Here is a 16,365-nt window from a genome sequence, read left to right as displayed (position 1 = left end):
AAATTATATATCTTTCGAGTATAAATATGTATCTTGTCACTTTTCTTTATTTGTTATAACTGATATATTTTAAGGTACATATTTCAGTGTTATGCCCCTAGAAACAATATGTATTTGATGTATGTGAATTTCTTATGGTAGGGCATGGTATGCTTTAACATGTTACAAATTAAAAAGTGTTTTTAAAGTGCCTTAGTAACTGAGTAACCTGTTTGTAATAGAATATTCATATTTGGTTGTATTGAATTCTAAGTCTGTGCAACTGTGAAAGATAATGCATTAGATCTGTATATATTTGTGAAATTAAAGATGTCTTACCTTGTTTATAAAATTGTATATTATACTTTGAAATAGATATTTTGGATGACATCAGAGAAGAATGTAACAAGTATGGAGTGGTCAAGAGTCTTGAAATTCCTCGTCCTATTGAAGGTGTGGATGTTCCTGGTTGTGGCAAAGTGAGTATTAATACATGATGAAGTGAGTGCAAGTCTGTCCTTCATGTAAAGTTGGACTTTTTGTAATTGTAATTACAGTTGTAAATGTACTCAGCTGTAATATAAATTGTTTTTTATTCTTGTTATGTCTGCTTATTTAGTATGTTGTTCACTTTTAGATTAGTTTTTAAGTTTTCATAATTATTGAGAGTTACTTTGGCATCATAATGATGCTGGATGAAAACTTCAAATCAAGGTTGGTGTAAAATGATTAAATACATGAAGCACTGCTTTACCACTTTAACTTAACTGAATATTTATTTTCTTAGAACGAAATGTTAATCTTTTTAAAACCTTTAAAGGCAATTGACATTGAGTTATTACAAACAAAAAGTTTGATGGTAGATCTGACTGATATAATAATAGCAACTTGTGTAGGTGTGCGTGAAGAATATACATCCAGTTGTTAGTAAAGCATTTTAAGTATATTTAGCTATCCATTGGTTGGAAAACAAAATAAACTTAACCCTTATGACACTTTTCTGTCATATGGTCAATGTCAGTGTCAGATATTTTAGGTTCAGAGCCAGAATCATTGTCAACTTGCTCAACTTAAATTATCTCTTCAAGTGTTCTGAGCTAGTTGTACTGGTCATGGTCTAGCGGTTAGTGTACCTAGCTAGTTGCACTGGGCATGGTCTAGTGGTTAGTATACTGAGCTGTAGATTCAGAGGTGCATTGTTTTAGATGTGATGATGTTGAACATAGTTCAATCTTTCATTTCTTGTTTAATTAAGTTATTTGAGTTATTTTGTGAAATATTTGATTTCTTGTCTGCGTGACTTTGATAGTGTAAACTGAATTTTATTCCTTCAGGTTTTTGTGGAGTTCAACTCTGTTATCGACTGTCAGAAAGCTCAACAAAATCTTACAGGAAGAAAGTTTGCCAACAGAGTTGTTGTCACATCGTATTTTGACCCTGACAAGTACCACAGACGTGAATTTTAAATTTACTCTACCAAACAGAAAGACCAATAGCATTTCATGATGACAGCATCACGACTTGTTTAGCAAAGACCAGATTATTTTATTAGCTTTCACGTTGGTTTCGGAGAAGATTACAAGTATTCTCATCTTGTTCCAATTGTGTCATTGTTTTATATTCCTAAACATGTTTGTAATGTTACTTCAGAAAGCAAAATAACTGTTAAAAATTTTCACTTTATGCCAGAAAATAATTTCAGTAAATTTTTCTCCTTATAAAACTGCTATTGATTTTGTTCAGTTCTCAGAAAGTCTTGTTGTAATGTAAGTTTAATTCTGAATTTTTGTTTGTGAAGTTTGTATGAGACACATCTTGAGCGTTACACCCTCCCCTCCTTTTTTTTTTTTAATATCCCTTCATGTTACAACCTATCTAAACTGCAGAGTTAAGTGTGAACTTTATGGTAAATTTGTTAGTATCGAGTAATTTTCATACAAATCCAATGATAATATTGGATATAAAAATTATTGGAAAAGAACTGAAAAATTGGGGCCACACATAATTTAGCTTGTTACTAAAATTATTTATCAGTTACAATATTTGAAAGATTGTCAGATCCCTCTTTGTCTTTATATCTTTCTTAAAAGATTTTTTAAATCTTCTGTAATAGTATAAACAGCATCATAAAATTGTGTAATGTTTACTGTATTACAATACCAGACATTTTTTTTATTATTAGTTTTCATCAAAAATCATTGTGTTCAGGCTTGCTTAACTTGGAATTCTTGTTTCACAGCTGTTACCTTCTATATATTCTGGTGTCCATCAGGTGTCAGTATGTAATGTCACCAAATTCGGAAAGAACGTACGAAATTGTGATCGTTTTTGTTTCGGTGAACTTATGTTTGAATAGTTTGTTTCCCTGTGTAGCTGAGATTCACTTGAATGACCATGTATCTGCTGTGGGAAATAAACACACTTAATTTCTTGTCATTGTTGTACTTCTTCAAAATTGTGCTGTTTTCATTTCTGAAAACAAAGAATTTATTTAAGAACAGACACGAATCTCAACATTGATCAGTATGTAGTCAATTCTATAGTTTGTGGTCACTCAGAACGTACAATTTATAAATGTAGATCTTACCGAAGTCTCGTATCCTGATCAAGTACACAAACAACAATACAAACATGGATTTTTTCTAATAACCTCTCATCACCACCAGTTTCAAACCAATCAATGAATAATAAAATATCTTTTACAACCAATACAAAGACGCTAACACACACAAGTTTCTAACGGATTTTACTCCAAGTTTAATCAATTAAAGCAAATGGAATTTTCTTGTGGTACACCTGTTTACATCTGTAACTAATTCTGGATTCTTTAATTCTCTTACTTTAGATTCATTGATCTCTTTTCTTTCTCTTCTGTCAATAACACATCCGGTATAACGTTTTCAGATATCTACATTCAATGGTGATGGTAAAGAGTTGGTGTCGAAAAGGGGGGTGTATTTTAAACTTCTTGCTTGATGGATTAATTCATCTGCTGTATAAATTCAGCATTTTCTACTCCCTATATTAGGAACTGAACTTTCTATGTTAGTCAAGTGCTCAACCAACCGAGCTGAAGAGATAAGGTAACCCACTATAAGTCGTCGTTATCAGATCCAATGAAATTTTGTAAATAGATGTTATCTGACTACCATGATGTGTAAAACAGTATCCAAAACACATTAGTATCTTTCCACAAAGTTGTAATGGTTTTCAAAAGAAATCCACAAATCGAGCGCCTTTGAATAGTTTTTTTATTCTTCTGAATAAGTTAATTCAGTTTGTCGTTTAGTAGAAGCATCATCGAAGTTTAACTTTCGTCCAGTAGACGGGTACTCTAAATGAATAGTGAACTATTTGCAAGCGCTCGAGTTTTGGGCCTCATTTGAAAACCTTCATGACTTTTGTACGTAATCCTGTGTGCTAACTTTTTAACCAAAATTTCAACAAAGTTGCGTGATCTATAGATATTCTGGACAGATCTAAAAAACAATATTATGCGAAGTTTGACCAAATAAAATGTTTTATTAAATTTAATAAAAAGATGCCTTTTTAAAAATGTATTTCCCAGCTACATACTATTTATGACGACTGATAATGTAATTTAATTTTCTTTCTTGGGCCCCGACATGGAAAAGTGATGAGGGCGCTCGACTCGCATTCTGAGGGTCGCGGATTTGAGTCTCACTCACACAAAACTGGCCCGGCATGGCTAGGTGGTTAAGGCACTCGGCTCGTAATCTGAGGATCGCGGGTTCGAATCCCAGTCGAACCAAACATGCTCGCCCTTTCAGCCGTAGGTGCGTTATAAAGTAACGGCCAATCCCACTATTCGTTGGTAAAAGAGTAGCCCAAGAGTTGAGGGTGGGTGGCGATGACTAGCTGCCTTCCCTCTAGTCTTACGCTGCTAAATTAAAGACGGCTCTTGCAGATAGTTCTCGTGTAGCTTTGCGCGAAATTCAAAGTAAACCATACCACTCAAAACACGCTCGTCCTTATCAGACGTGGGGGCGGTATGTGACGATCGATTTCACCATTTGTTGGTAAAAGAGTTGACGGTGGTTGGTGATGACTAGCCACCTTCCCTCTAGTCTTATGTTGCTAAATTAAAGACGGCTATTGCAGATAGCCCTCATGTAGCTTTGCGCGAAGGTAGAAAAAAAAGTTTTCTTTCAATATGAGAAAATATTTTAACTTTTATACAGTTAATACACAAGATGGAATTGTATTTTAAATATGTTGAAATAATTGAATAAAATAAAAATGGATAAATTGTTTTATTAAATTGGTCTCTTGCCTACACTGTGAAATATTTTAGCAGATGACCTAAACGCAGTGTCGAAATTTTAAAAATTAGTGGTAAAGAAATAAGGTAATTTAGAGGTGTGGAAATATTACTGTATTACTTTCATTATTTCAGTTGAAATCGAACATTTGAATTTTCATAATTTTTTAATACATATTTCCATTTTATGAATTATGATTTCCCCATAGCTTATTTCTGTAACACCATTTAATTGGAAGAATTAGCTTGTGTGTTCATCTCCACTGAAAGTTTACGGACTCATAACTAAAAGATCAGGTTTCGATACCCGTGGCCCCCTGGTGGGACAGCAGTAAGTTTACGTACCTACAACGCTGAATACGGGGTTCAATTCTCCGCAGTGGACGTAGTCGATGGTACAAGGTGATTTTCCTCTAAAACATATTTAATACGATGGACAGAGCAGAGTTAGTCGCTTGTGTAGCTCTTTTTTACAATGGTCAGATATAATACAAATGGTTGTATTACGTAATTTTAAGAACGGATTCATAACGAGACGCTTAAAATGTTGACGTTTGAGTATTAACAAAATGAACTTCGCGTTTATCTGTGTGGTTTGAGGAAGGCTTAAATAGATGATAAAAACCTGTTTATATATATCCAAAAAGTCGACGTTCCTGTTTGAATACAATTCACTAAGGCTTAAAGTAGGTCATGAAGCATCTTTCAAATAACCCTAACACGCCTTATCGTTATACAGGGGTCAAACCAGACCTGAAGCATCTACTTACTAGGGGATCTCGTGATGCATGTGTGTCAGTATTGAATTCTAGAACTACGTGTAATGCACAGTGTTTGGTGGTCATTTTATGTTAGAAACATCTGTGGCTTAACAACTTTGTAACACTATCGTGTACACTTTTATTTTATTTTTAGCCGATGAAGAATGTTACCGTGGTTACATACTGCTAGGAAGCGTTGTACCTTCTTAACGTTCGTTCCAGTAAACGGTAAAAAAGGTTGCATCGTTTGTGGTTACTTTTGTGGTAACAAGTGGGTTGTTTTATAGCATACTTTATTTTACTCAAGAACACAGAATGCAAGGATTACGAGAAAGAGGTGACGTATTTTATATAGATAAACTAATTTTTACTAAATAGAGATGATTTTAATTATTTATAAAGTATTATATATGTAGAAAAAATAACAATTACACAAATAATGTATATAGATAGGTTTACGCGAAAGGTATAATTTTAGAGTTTATAAAAATGAATATATATATAAATTATTCCATATTGCATTGATTTTCCTCATAACATTTCGCTGAATAGACATACAAGATTATTTTGTTTTTATACTGTAGGACAAAACGGGCAAAGAAACGGACGTAACACTTTTTTTATACGATGACTTAACATTAGTTATTGATGTGTGAAACGCACAACCGAAAAATTTCCTTTTAATTCTCTAAAATATTGCAAAGTCGTGTAATTTAAATTCATTTTAATTTTACTATCAGTACTGAGAAGTGTTTTCACAAAGAAAAGACACGATACCACAACCAGTTTAACTTGGTCCTCATTTTACATTTACGACTGTTGTAAAGCCAAAATATCGCAAACGAAATTTATATTTTTACTTAAATTCAGTTGTAATATAAAAAAACATGAAAAACCTTGGAATATATTATGGAAATCATGGTTAATTATTTTTTACCATCAGTTGTTTATTCCATCACGTTTTAAAGACGTAACACTTTTTAAATGTGTGTAGTAATAGCCATAAATGCTTTTCCTTTAAATATATTTTATTCAATCCTCTGTTTACTTATACTCTGTCTATTTGAAGTACATACACCAAGATCCCCCCCCACAACTACGTAAACACAAGGACTGCTATATAGACCATGCAATGTTATTGAATTGTACAACAAAAATATCCGTAACACAATTTAGATTAATACGTTAATTAATAACCTACATTAAGTAAATATATTCTTCGCGAAGCCGAAAACATTGATTTTGCGCTTCTCGAAAGTCCTTTTTTTCCATTAGTCACGAAGCTGATTGGGTGAAGAGAAACTTCTGTTTCTGACTGCCCCCTGGTTATCTTCCAGATACTTTCAGGGCCTGAGAAATACCTAACTAAAATAAGTGCTCCGAATCAGATGCGCACTAGTAATGACACTTCGAATTTTTAAATACCCTCTTCTGTGTTCTTTTACTAAGGTAGCGTACTCGAAGATAGCTATAAGCGTCTGAAGACGTATATCCGGCACCCTTCTACTCTTTGCGAGTCCGCTTTATCCGTTGGTGGAGTGCCACTTCAAGAAGATCAAATTGATGGGGACAAAGTAATCTGTTTAACACCTGGTCCAGGACTTCGGCCAAACTGTACTGTTTATTCATTCGGGTAGGTGAAGAAAAATCTGGTGGGTTCAATTTAAGATACATGAAAGTACGTCGCTTCAATGATGCACTAACAGTGTATTTATTTAATATCCTACGTGTTTCTTTTTACAATTAAAATAACTCTCGAGTTAATTTGTTTTGTTTTGTTGAATTTCGTTCTGCTACTCAAACATATGCGATAGCTACTACTAATTTTAAAGTGACGAACTACAGAGAAGACAACTTGTCAACACTGTCCATCGCCATTTTCTAGAATACTCTTATTGAATCGTGGGATTTAACAGCTATCCTTACTATGCACCAATTAGTCCAAATGACGGAGCGCGATATATATATATATTTTGCGCTAATGACGCATGATCCGATGTACGCGGCCGTTTTTTATTGGTGGATTGTTGTGTTTTGTTTTCTTGTCTAAACGGCCCAGCATTAGCTAGATGGTTAGGGCGCTCTACTCGTAATCTGAGGGTCACGGGTTCGAATCCCCGTCACATCAAACATGCTCGTCCTTTCAGCAGTGGGGTGATATAATGTGATGGTTAATCCCACTATTCGTTGGTAAAAGAGAAGCCCAAACGTTGGTGGTGAGTGATGATGTCTAGCTGCCTTCCCTTTAGTCTTACACTGTAAAATTAGGGACGGCTAGCGCAGATAGCCATCGTGTAGCTTTGCGTGAAATTCAAACCAAACCAAACTAAGAACTTACGGTTTGTTTCGTTGACTAGCTACCTTCCCTTTAAGTCTATAAGCTCAATAATAGGGATGCACAGACAACCCTTTGTTTAGTTTACCATACCAGTGTTCAAAATAAATAAATAAAAACAACAAAAATTACATAAATGTAAAAGTAGATGTATTTATTAATTTTTTCTAAGAATGGATGGGCGAAGACAATTTCGGCGCTTAGGAATATTATTTTAAGCTCTTGGCAATGCTATTACATACACTTCTTTCCCCAAAGCCTGTCAGTTGGAGAGAATAGTACTTATTTGTTTGAAGTTATGCACAAAGTTGCACAGAGGACTGTCTGTGATCTGCCTACCACGGGTATTGAAACCGCTGTGCCACTAGGGGGCGGAGATAATAGTAACTGAATTGATAACAAAACTAGTGTTTTTGTAATGGCAGAGAGTTTGGTTACTGAAATATTGGCCCGACATGGCCAGGTGGGTTAAGGTGTTCGACTCGTAATCTGAGGGTCGCGAGTCGCATCCCCGTCGCGCCAAACATGCTCGCCCTTTCAGCCGTGGGGGCGTTATAATGTTACGGTCAATCCCACTATTCGTTGGTAAAAGCCTAAGAGTTGGCGGGTGGGTAGTGATGACTAGCTGCCTTCCCTCTAGTTTTACATTGCTAAATTAGGGACGGCTAGCGCAGATAGCCCTCGTGTAGCTTTGCGCGAAATTAAAAAACAAACAAACAATCCCCTGTGAAAAGAGCCAATAAAACAGTTTCGCTATTTCGAACATTGCTATAGATGTTCCTGATCAGTTCTATACCTACTTCAGATTCTGTATATTATAAATGTGTGTTTTGGTTTTAGGTATGTGTACGGTTTATCGATGAAGAAATAGGTGGTATATGACTTACAGACAAGTATTTTAACTGACTACAATATATTGGTTAAATTGTTACATTAAGATCTTAAAGGAAACTTTATCAGCAAGGTACGAAACATGACTCGTGATTCTTAAAGGTGGAATACGTGTTGTCGAGTTAAACGTTAGATGTCGCATCTTACAATCAATAAGTGAAACGATATAAGAGGGACCACATTTACGAATATATTTCTAAGGGAATACTTAGTAGCTGAGATCTGAGTTGGGTTTGTAACATTTGCCACCTATCTATCTGAATCACTGGGTTGAAGTAATTTTTCCATATGCTAAAGTAGTCATTTATCCTATGAGCACGTGCATTTTTGTAATACCTTTCGAACATTATCAGTTTTTGTAGAGGAGATGCACGCGGCGAACTTAGGTTTGATCAATTTGGTTGTTTACTGTGATATACAAAGAATGACGCACATATGTCTTACATAAAGAAAAGATAATTAAGAATAAAAACATAACATTTATGAATTTTTTACTTTTTATTCATTACAGAATAAATGACGAGTGGTCGTTTGACAAGGAGATGGAACGGTTTGGCTGTCAGGTATTTGCTTTTGATCCTAGCATGAAAGTAAGGAAACATCAATATAGCCAAAACATTTGGTTTTACAGATTTGGGATCGCTGGAGAGAATAGTGACAGGTAAGCCAACACTGAAGCGCGCAATCTATCAACAGAAGCATATGTTTAACCAACCTTCGACTGGCCACATTTCACTTAAATCATCAATATAAAGTTTGCTTATTGGTTGTTTCGCTTTTGAAAGGTTATCTGCGTTAGTCATCGTTTAATTTAGAAGTGATATACTGGAGGAAAGACAGGTGATTAACAACAGCTACCACCAACTCTTAGGATACTCTTTAAGAGCGAACAGATGGCCCTGCATGGCCAGGTGGTTGAGGCACTCGAGTCGTAATCCGAGGGTCGCGGGTTTGATTTCCCGCCACATCAAACATGCTAGTCCTTTCAGCCGTGGGGGCGTTATAATGTGACTGTCAGTTCCACTGTTCGTTTGTTTGTTTTTGAATTTCGCACAAAGCTACTCGATGGCTATCTGTGCTAGCCGTCCCTAATTTAGTAGTGTAAGTAAGACTAGAGGGAAGGCAGCTAGTCATCACCACCCACCGCCAACTCTTGGGTTACTCTTTTACCAACGAATAGTGAGATTGACCGTCACATTATAACGCCCCCACGGCTGAAATGGCGAGCATGTTTGGCGCGACGGGGATGCGAACCCGCGACCCTCAGATTACGAGTCGCACGCCTTAACACGCTTGGCCATGCCGGGCCTTGTTCGTTGGTAAAAGAGTAGCCCAAGAGTTGGTGGTGGTTGGTGATGACTAGCTGCCTTATCCCTAGTCTTACACTGCTAAATTAGGGACAGCTAGCACAGATAGCCATCGTGTAGCTTTGCGCGAAATACAAAATTAAACAAACCAACGAACAGTGGGATTGACCTACCCATTATAAGCCTCTACGGCTGAAAGGGCGAGCATGTTCAGAGGTGGGATTCAAACTTACTCACTTATTCATGTAATATTAACCTTCATCAGTACACGTTAAAATATCCAACGTTCAGTACACCTGGGGTCTATACGGATCACGCATATATTTAATGATCATAATGTTGAAGCTATGATTAAGATGTTGAAAAGTTAGCATACTGGCTTCTCATAGCATTGTGTAGATAAACTGTAAGAAAGACTGTGTCTCATAAGTATATAATATGTGATTTATTATTACAAATTATGAAATTTACTTATACCATTTTCTCATATTTAGACAAAATATTGTCATAATTGGCGTATATTTCAATAATATAGGGTCACATCTTCTCTAATTTTCATCTTACAATTAAAACTAATAAAATACTGAATGAAGAAACAGATTTCTCGAATATGTAACAAAAAACACAAAATTGTATTAAAATGTGCTTGGGGTCCGAACGAACCCAAGAGGATCGAACTACATCAAACTTTGTTTCAGAGCTAAACTAATGCCAAATTTTGGACAACATATAAGCAAAACGTATTGTGAGTGATATTTGTCATATCTTTTACCAGTCATTTTACAAACACTCATCACACCGTACACTGGGTGTGGAGTGATCAACGCAGACATGGATGGTTTCCACATGCTGTACAGGTTTGACGGACTTTCCTGTCCGCGATTCATGGGCAAAGATAACATCGTTTTTCTTTGTTACTGGAACACCTTGACCAGCATGCTGTCTTGTGTCAAACAATCCTAAATCTACAAAGGCAGATTTGACGCCTTTCTGCACTGCACTGGGATTCTGGAGACGTCTCTGAAGTACGTTGTGCGCATTACTTCACTTCAGGAAAGATCTAAATACATAATCACCGTTTATCACAATGGATAACCTTTGTGGGTCCATACACACAATGCCTGATGAAAACACAGAGCTCCACATCTGTATATTGCTTGATGTCTGCACGGAACCCATGCAACTTTTTATTTACAAAAATTATTGGACTACAAAACATAGACAGTTTTACTATTTTTGTGTCAGAGGAAGATAATGTGACAATTATATAAAAATAAATAAAAATATAACTAGTCAATGAAAAAATATTGAAACCTATTTACCGACAAGGTCCATATGGACTTCAGGTGTGTACTGATAAATGTCAATAATTATTTGATAGATTGTTTAGGCAGGCTATTTGTGATGAAGTTAATTTAGTTGAATGGACGACAACTGCTTGTTGTAGAAACACAATATAGGGGACGACTTTAGTTACCGTTCGTTCAACTAAATTTCATAATTATGAAAGAGTGTAACAGTTCTCTAATACATTATAACCATTTTTATTTGTTTTCATTCAATACAGAAACGACAGCAATGACTATTTCTAGGATAAAATAACTTTATTTAAAGTGGCCTATGCTGTTTTATTGATGTCTATGTTTATAGTGTTATCTGGATAGAGTTTCCTGTCAGAATATATGTTCATACATACATCTTCCAGAGTTCCACTACTGTTATGTCCGCCATTTTTATTTCTGCATATTGTGAATGCTAATATAAAACAGACCCCCTCCATTGCGGTGTTCAGAGAACCAGTGTACTGATCAAGCTCCTCCTTTAGCCCCAGTTATTTTTATAGCTACTCAAGGGGAGTGAGTCTGTACCCATATATAAACCCCATTAGGACATCCACCATAGTGGTACCTGAGCATCTGTGACAGAACTATCACTTATCCGTTTAAACTGGGCTGGAATGTTTCTTCTAAGTCTCTGAACTAGATCACAAGCTTTTATTTTCTGTTTTATTTACTTCACAGTTTTCACATTAAGGACAAGTCAACATGGAAGCTGAGAACATTAAGAACTATCATGAAGATGTTAAGACATGAAAACCAGGTGATAGATGTCCTGAAGATGGACGTGGAGGGCGCTGAATGGGACGCCCTTGAGGAGATGCTAGAGTATGATGTATTACAGGCAAGAGGCATTATGTTCTATCATTCACACCTATAATTGTTTTGGTACATTTGAAACACTTTCAATTTAAAAATCAAGTTTATTTTTAGACAACTTATATATATACATATTGACCAGACTTTCCTGTAAACCATCTTCATTATATTTTAATTCACTGTCTTTAAAGATTCATCTGTTTTCTCAGTAACGAACGACTTTATTTTCGTAACTGACTGTACTCATTTTCTCAGATGTATACTAGGACCGTTACTCTGTGAATAAAGTAATTTATTCAAATAAAATGCTCTATTTCATCGATAAAGAAAACGAAAGATTTATAACAATTTAGGGCTCTTGGGGTCCCGGCATGGCCAGGTGGTTAGAGCGCTTGACTCACAATCTGAAGGTCGCGGGTTCGAATCCCCATCACACCAAACATGCTCGCCCTTTCATCCGTGGAGATGTTATAATGTTACGGTCAATTCGACTACTTGTTGGTAAAAAGAGTAGCCCAAGAGGTGGAGATGACTAGCTACCTTCCCTCTAGTCTTACACTGCTAAATTAAAGACGGTAAGCACAGATGGCCCTCGAGTTTTGCGCGAAATCCAAAACAAACAAACAAACTAGGCCTCTTGGTTTTCCAATACTACCCTTCCCCCGTGGCACAGCGTTATGTCTAAGGACTCACACCACTAGAAACTTGGTTTCGATACCCTTAGTGAGAAGACCACAGATAGCTCATTGTGTAGCTTTGTGCTTAATTCCAAACAAACAAATTTTCCAATATTCAGCTAGTTTTCAGCGTTTAAACTGTAACACTATACATACATATATATTTAAAAATAGAGCAGCTACTTGTGGGAAAGGACAAGTATTCTAAAATGCTATTTTTTATTATTCTATGGTTTCAAACCGTAAAAGAGAAAAATTGTAAAAACAAATACATTTTGTTTTCATTAGTGTTAGTTACTTTTATCCTTGTGACATACAGTTATGTTGGTGTAGGCTTAAGATTGAAACATAACCCTTTTTTTGATTTTGAGGGTGATTGGTTTGTTTTGAATTTCGCGTAAAGCTACAGGAGAGCTATCGGCGCTAGCCGTCCCTAATTTTGCAGTGTAAAACTAGAGAGAAGGCAGCTAGTCATCACCACCCACTGCCAACTCTTGGACTACTCTTTCATCTTCGAATCGTGGGATTTACCGTCACATTATAATGCCCCCACGGCTGAAAGGGCGAGCATGTTTGGAGTGATGGGGATTCGAAGCCGCGACCCTCAAATTACGAGTCGAGTGCCTTAACCACCTGGCCATGTCGAGCCATTTGAGGATGAAAAAAGTATTTGGATAAATTATATTTTTCACGAAGAAATAATCTATTTGTTTTAATTGTTTAATTTGTTTTAGAATATTAGTTGTGCCTTATTAATATACATATTTTTTATTACTTTTCAGAGAGTTTATCATTTGTGCGTTGAAATCCATCTCCACTTTGGCCTAGACTTTGACCGAAAATTAAAATTATTACAACGTCTTGAAAACGAGGCCGGTTTCAGATTCTTTAGTTCCAGACCCAACACCATTGTAAAACCCAAACAAGTACCCGGACTAAATAAAACGGATTATCTGTTTTATGAATTAGCTTGGTTTAAAGACATTAAGTCCTATTAATTTTTTTGTATATTTCTAAAGGTTTCATGTTTACCTTGAAATAGCGATTCTTACAAAATGTTGTCTTTGTTCCCTTACACTGAAATAAATATTTTTGTAGTGAACTGAAATTTACTTTATACAGGAAAACTGGTAGGTCATTGGTTTTAATAACACGTGTTAGTTGGCTAGGGTCTTCACTGGGTAACGTGGATGATGTAATAAACTTGGCAACCCAAGTACACAAAAAGACATGGTATGTAGCGTTTAGAATATGTTATTCTGTTTAGTCCTCAAATAGGTAACTTGGATATATCAATACAGTTAAGCAAATTTCAAGACTGAGGAAGTTTCACATTTATTTTTAAGTGTCCTTAACAGCGTGCCTGCTACACAATCTGGAAGAGCAAATTAGTAGCAGAAGTGTTACAAAATTTTCAAAACCTATTAAATAAAAGTTCACTGATGTGAATTAAAGACACTAAAACATCTTCTAGTGATCGTATATATTTGAGTCGACATCTTCTAATAGTGATACAGTTTTGAGTCAACATCTTCTAATGGTGATACAGTTTTGAGTCAACATCTTCTAATGGTGATAGAGTTTTGAATCAACACTTTCTGGTAATGATAAACTTTTGAATGAACATTTTCTAGGGATTATAAAGACTTGAGTCGACACCTACACCTTTTAGTGGTGGTACAGTTATGCGTTGACACTTTCTTGGTGGTGATATAGGTTTGAGTCAGCACTTAATGTGTCACATTTCCAGTAAAGTGACTTCGTCTTTATTAATACCAGATACTTTCGAAGAACGAAAAGCAAAGGAAGCAAACAAGAAAAAACTTTGTAATTTAGAAAGCGAACAGTCAATTCAAAAGTATTTCAAAGATGAAGAGGTGGGTCTCTGAACTATGCATTTAATGGATATACACCGCTGGCCAAAATCTTAAGGCCAATAAACATAAAGAAAAAATATGCATTTTGAGTAGAGCTTCGAAAAATGAAAATAAGAAAAGGAAAAATGAAAAACCTTTTTAGTATTTAATAGGGAGAATGTGAACACTATGAAATTAGCCTAAATACTAGCTGGTCAGAATTTTAAAACCATACTGAAACGAAGCGTTAGTCGGTAAACACGTAACGAAACTTAGTCATTTGTGTTCAAGCATAATCGTTGTCAACATCTCCCACTGACATCTCCTGCGTTGCATTGGATAAAAACATGGCAAAGGCGAAAAAGTTGACACAGTTTGAACGTGGCAGAATTATCGAGCTGCAAAAGCAAGGTCTCTATCAACGTGCCATCACTGGTGAGATTGGGCGTAGTAAAATTGCTGTTACAAATTTCTTAAAAGACCTTAAGGGATACGGAACGAGATTTTCAAGTGATCGGTCCAAGAAAATTTCGCCGCGTTCAGCAGGAGGATTCGACGGGTTGTCCAGCAAGACACTAGCCCATCATCGAACCAGATTAAGGCCCTTACGGACGCAGAATGCAGCTCAAGAACAATAAGACGGCATCTACGAGAAAAAGGCTTTAAAAACCGTAAACGTCTTCAAAAGCCACGCCTCCTTCCACACCACGAAACAGCTCGGTTAAACTTTGCTGAGAAGTACCAAACATGGGACGTAGAAAAGTGGAAGGTTTTATTCTCTGTTGAGAAAAAAAACCTGGATGGTCCAGATGGCTTCCAATGTTACTGGCACGATAAGGATATCCCACCGGAGACATTTTCTACACGACACAGTGGAGGAGGTTCCATCATGATCTGAGGTGCTTTCTCCTTCCATGGAACAATGGAACTTCAGGTTATACAGAATCGTCAAACAGCAGCTGGCTACATTGGCATGTTGGAGAGAACATCCTTATTGATTGAAGGCCCTCGTTTGTGTGGAAATAACTGGATCTTTCAGCAGGACAACGCTACAATCCACAATGCCCGCAGGACAAAGGACTTTTTCATGACGAATAACGTGATTCTTTTGGATCATCCAGCGTGTCGCTCGAACTGAACCCCATTGAAAATGTTTGGGGTGGATGGCAAGGGAAGTCTATAGAAATGGACGTCAATTTCAAACAGTGCTTGATCTTCGTGAAGCCATCTTCACCACTTGGAATAACATTCCAGCCAGCCTTCTGCAAACGCTTATATCGACCATGCCAAAGCGAATGTTTAAAGTTATGAGTGCAACTCACTACTGAGACCACTTGTTGGGCATTTCTTACCCTGTTTAGGACTTCATTTTGGTATGGTCTTAAACATTTGACCAGCTAGTATTTAGGCTAATTTCAGAGTGTTCACATTTTCCTTATTAACTGCTAAAAATGTTTATTACTTTTTTCCCTTTACTTATTTCCATCTTTCGAAGCTCTACTCAAATAAGTGGTTGAGTCTAACAACGCAAAATGCATATTTTTTCTTTATATGGGCTTAAGATTTTGGCCAGCAGTGTATATACATATATTTTCAGTACTATTTGACAACTTACGACTTAAATCACTTACAGATTTTTAAATTCTATCAGTCGTGTTTCACTGATTGGAGAAAAATAAACAAAAATGTAAGCTTAAGGACTTATTTACAAATTTCACGCGTCATTGGTTTACATTGCAATGTTTTATGAATATATTTTGATGTTATATATTTATTAACAATTTTGCCATGAACTGATAAACTTCGTGCATTGTATTCCTTACATATGGGGCTCGGGCGTTGAGTATTTTACACTGGTGGTTTTAATATAAAAAATCTGTTATTACAATTTGTGTGTCATTGATTCTTGTGAGAGACAAATTTTAAAGCCAACTAACAAACACTATGGTTAATAACGTCCCACATAATGAAATAACGAAATGAAATCAACTTTGATAAAACGCTAGAATTTCAAGCAGTATAGTACAATGAAGTTAAAAATAACATTATAATTTCATGCACTTTTATTCAATGGAAACACAAGAGTTTGGTTCGGTTTGAATTTCCCACAAAGCTACTCGA

At 36.0% G+C, this 16,365-nt stretch overlaps 2 protein-coding genes across 9 annotated transcripts in view; both read left to right on the top strand.

Annotated features, from left to right (window-relative positions):
• The window catches only part of LOC143254418 (splicing factor U2AF 50 kDa subunit-like), a 32,454-nt gene extending 30,039 nt beyond the window's left edge, over positions 1–2,415 (top strand). For all 8 annotated transcript variants that reach the window (XM_076509550.1, XM_076509554.1, XM_076509551.1 and 5 more), the window contains 2 exons: positions 355–458; positions 1,314–2,415. In XM_076509550.1, coding sequence (XP_076365665.1) covers positions 355–458; positions 1,314–1,445 — 236 coding nt within the window. In that variant the 3' untranslated portion in view covers positions 1,446–2,415. The remainder of the gene's footprint in view (positions 1–354; positions 459–1,313) is intronic.
• A 2,589-nt stretch (positions 2,416–5,004) lies between these two features.
• LOC143251539 (putative methyltransferase-like protein 24) lies at positions 5,005–13,480 on the top strand. Its single transcript, XM_076502811.1, has 5 exons — positions 5,005–5,359; positions 6,472–6,655; positions 8,760–8,909; positions 11,577–11,736; positions 13,171–13,480. Exons 1-5 carry the CDS (start codon positions 5,338–5,340, stop codon positions 13,384–13,386), a joined length of 732 nt encoding a protein of 243 aa, XP_076358926.1. The 5' UTR covers positions 5,005–5,337; the 3' UTR covers positions 13,387–13,480.
• Positions 13,481–16,365: the final 2,885 nt, after the last annotated feature.

This window comes from Tachypleus tridentatus, chromosome 6, assembly GCF_004210375.1.
Source record: "Tachypleus tridentatus isolate NWPU-2018 chromosome 6, ASM421037v1, whole genome shotgun sequence".
In the NCBI taxonomy this organism is placed as follows: domain Eukaryota; kingdom Metazoa; phylum Arthropoda; class Merostomata; order Xiphosura; family Limulidae; genus Tachypleus; species Tachypleus tridentatus.
This window is presented reverse-complemented; position numbering and strand designations above follow the sequence as displayed.

Coding starts and splice junctions, on each gene's coding strand:
- LOC143251539 (XM_076502811.1), top strand. CDS start 5,338: ATGCAAGGATTACGAGAAAGAG. Junction 5,360..6,471: donor GCAAGGATTACGAGAAAGAG/GTGACGTATTTT, acceptor TCTTTTACTAAG/GTAGCGTACTCGAAGATAGC. Junction 6,656..8,759: donor TGTACTGTTTATTCATTCGG/GTAGGTGAAGAA, acceptor TATTCATTACAG/AATAAATGACGAGTGGTCGT.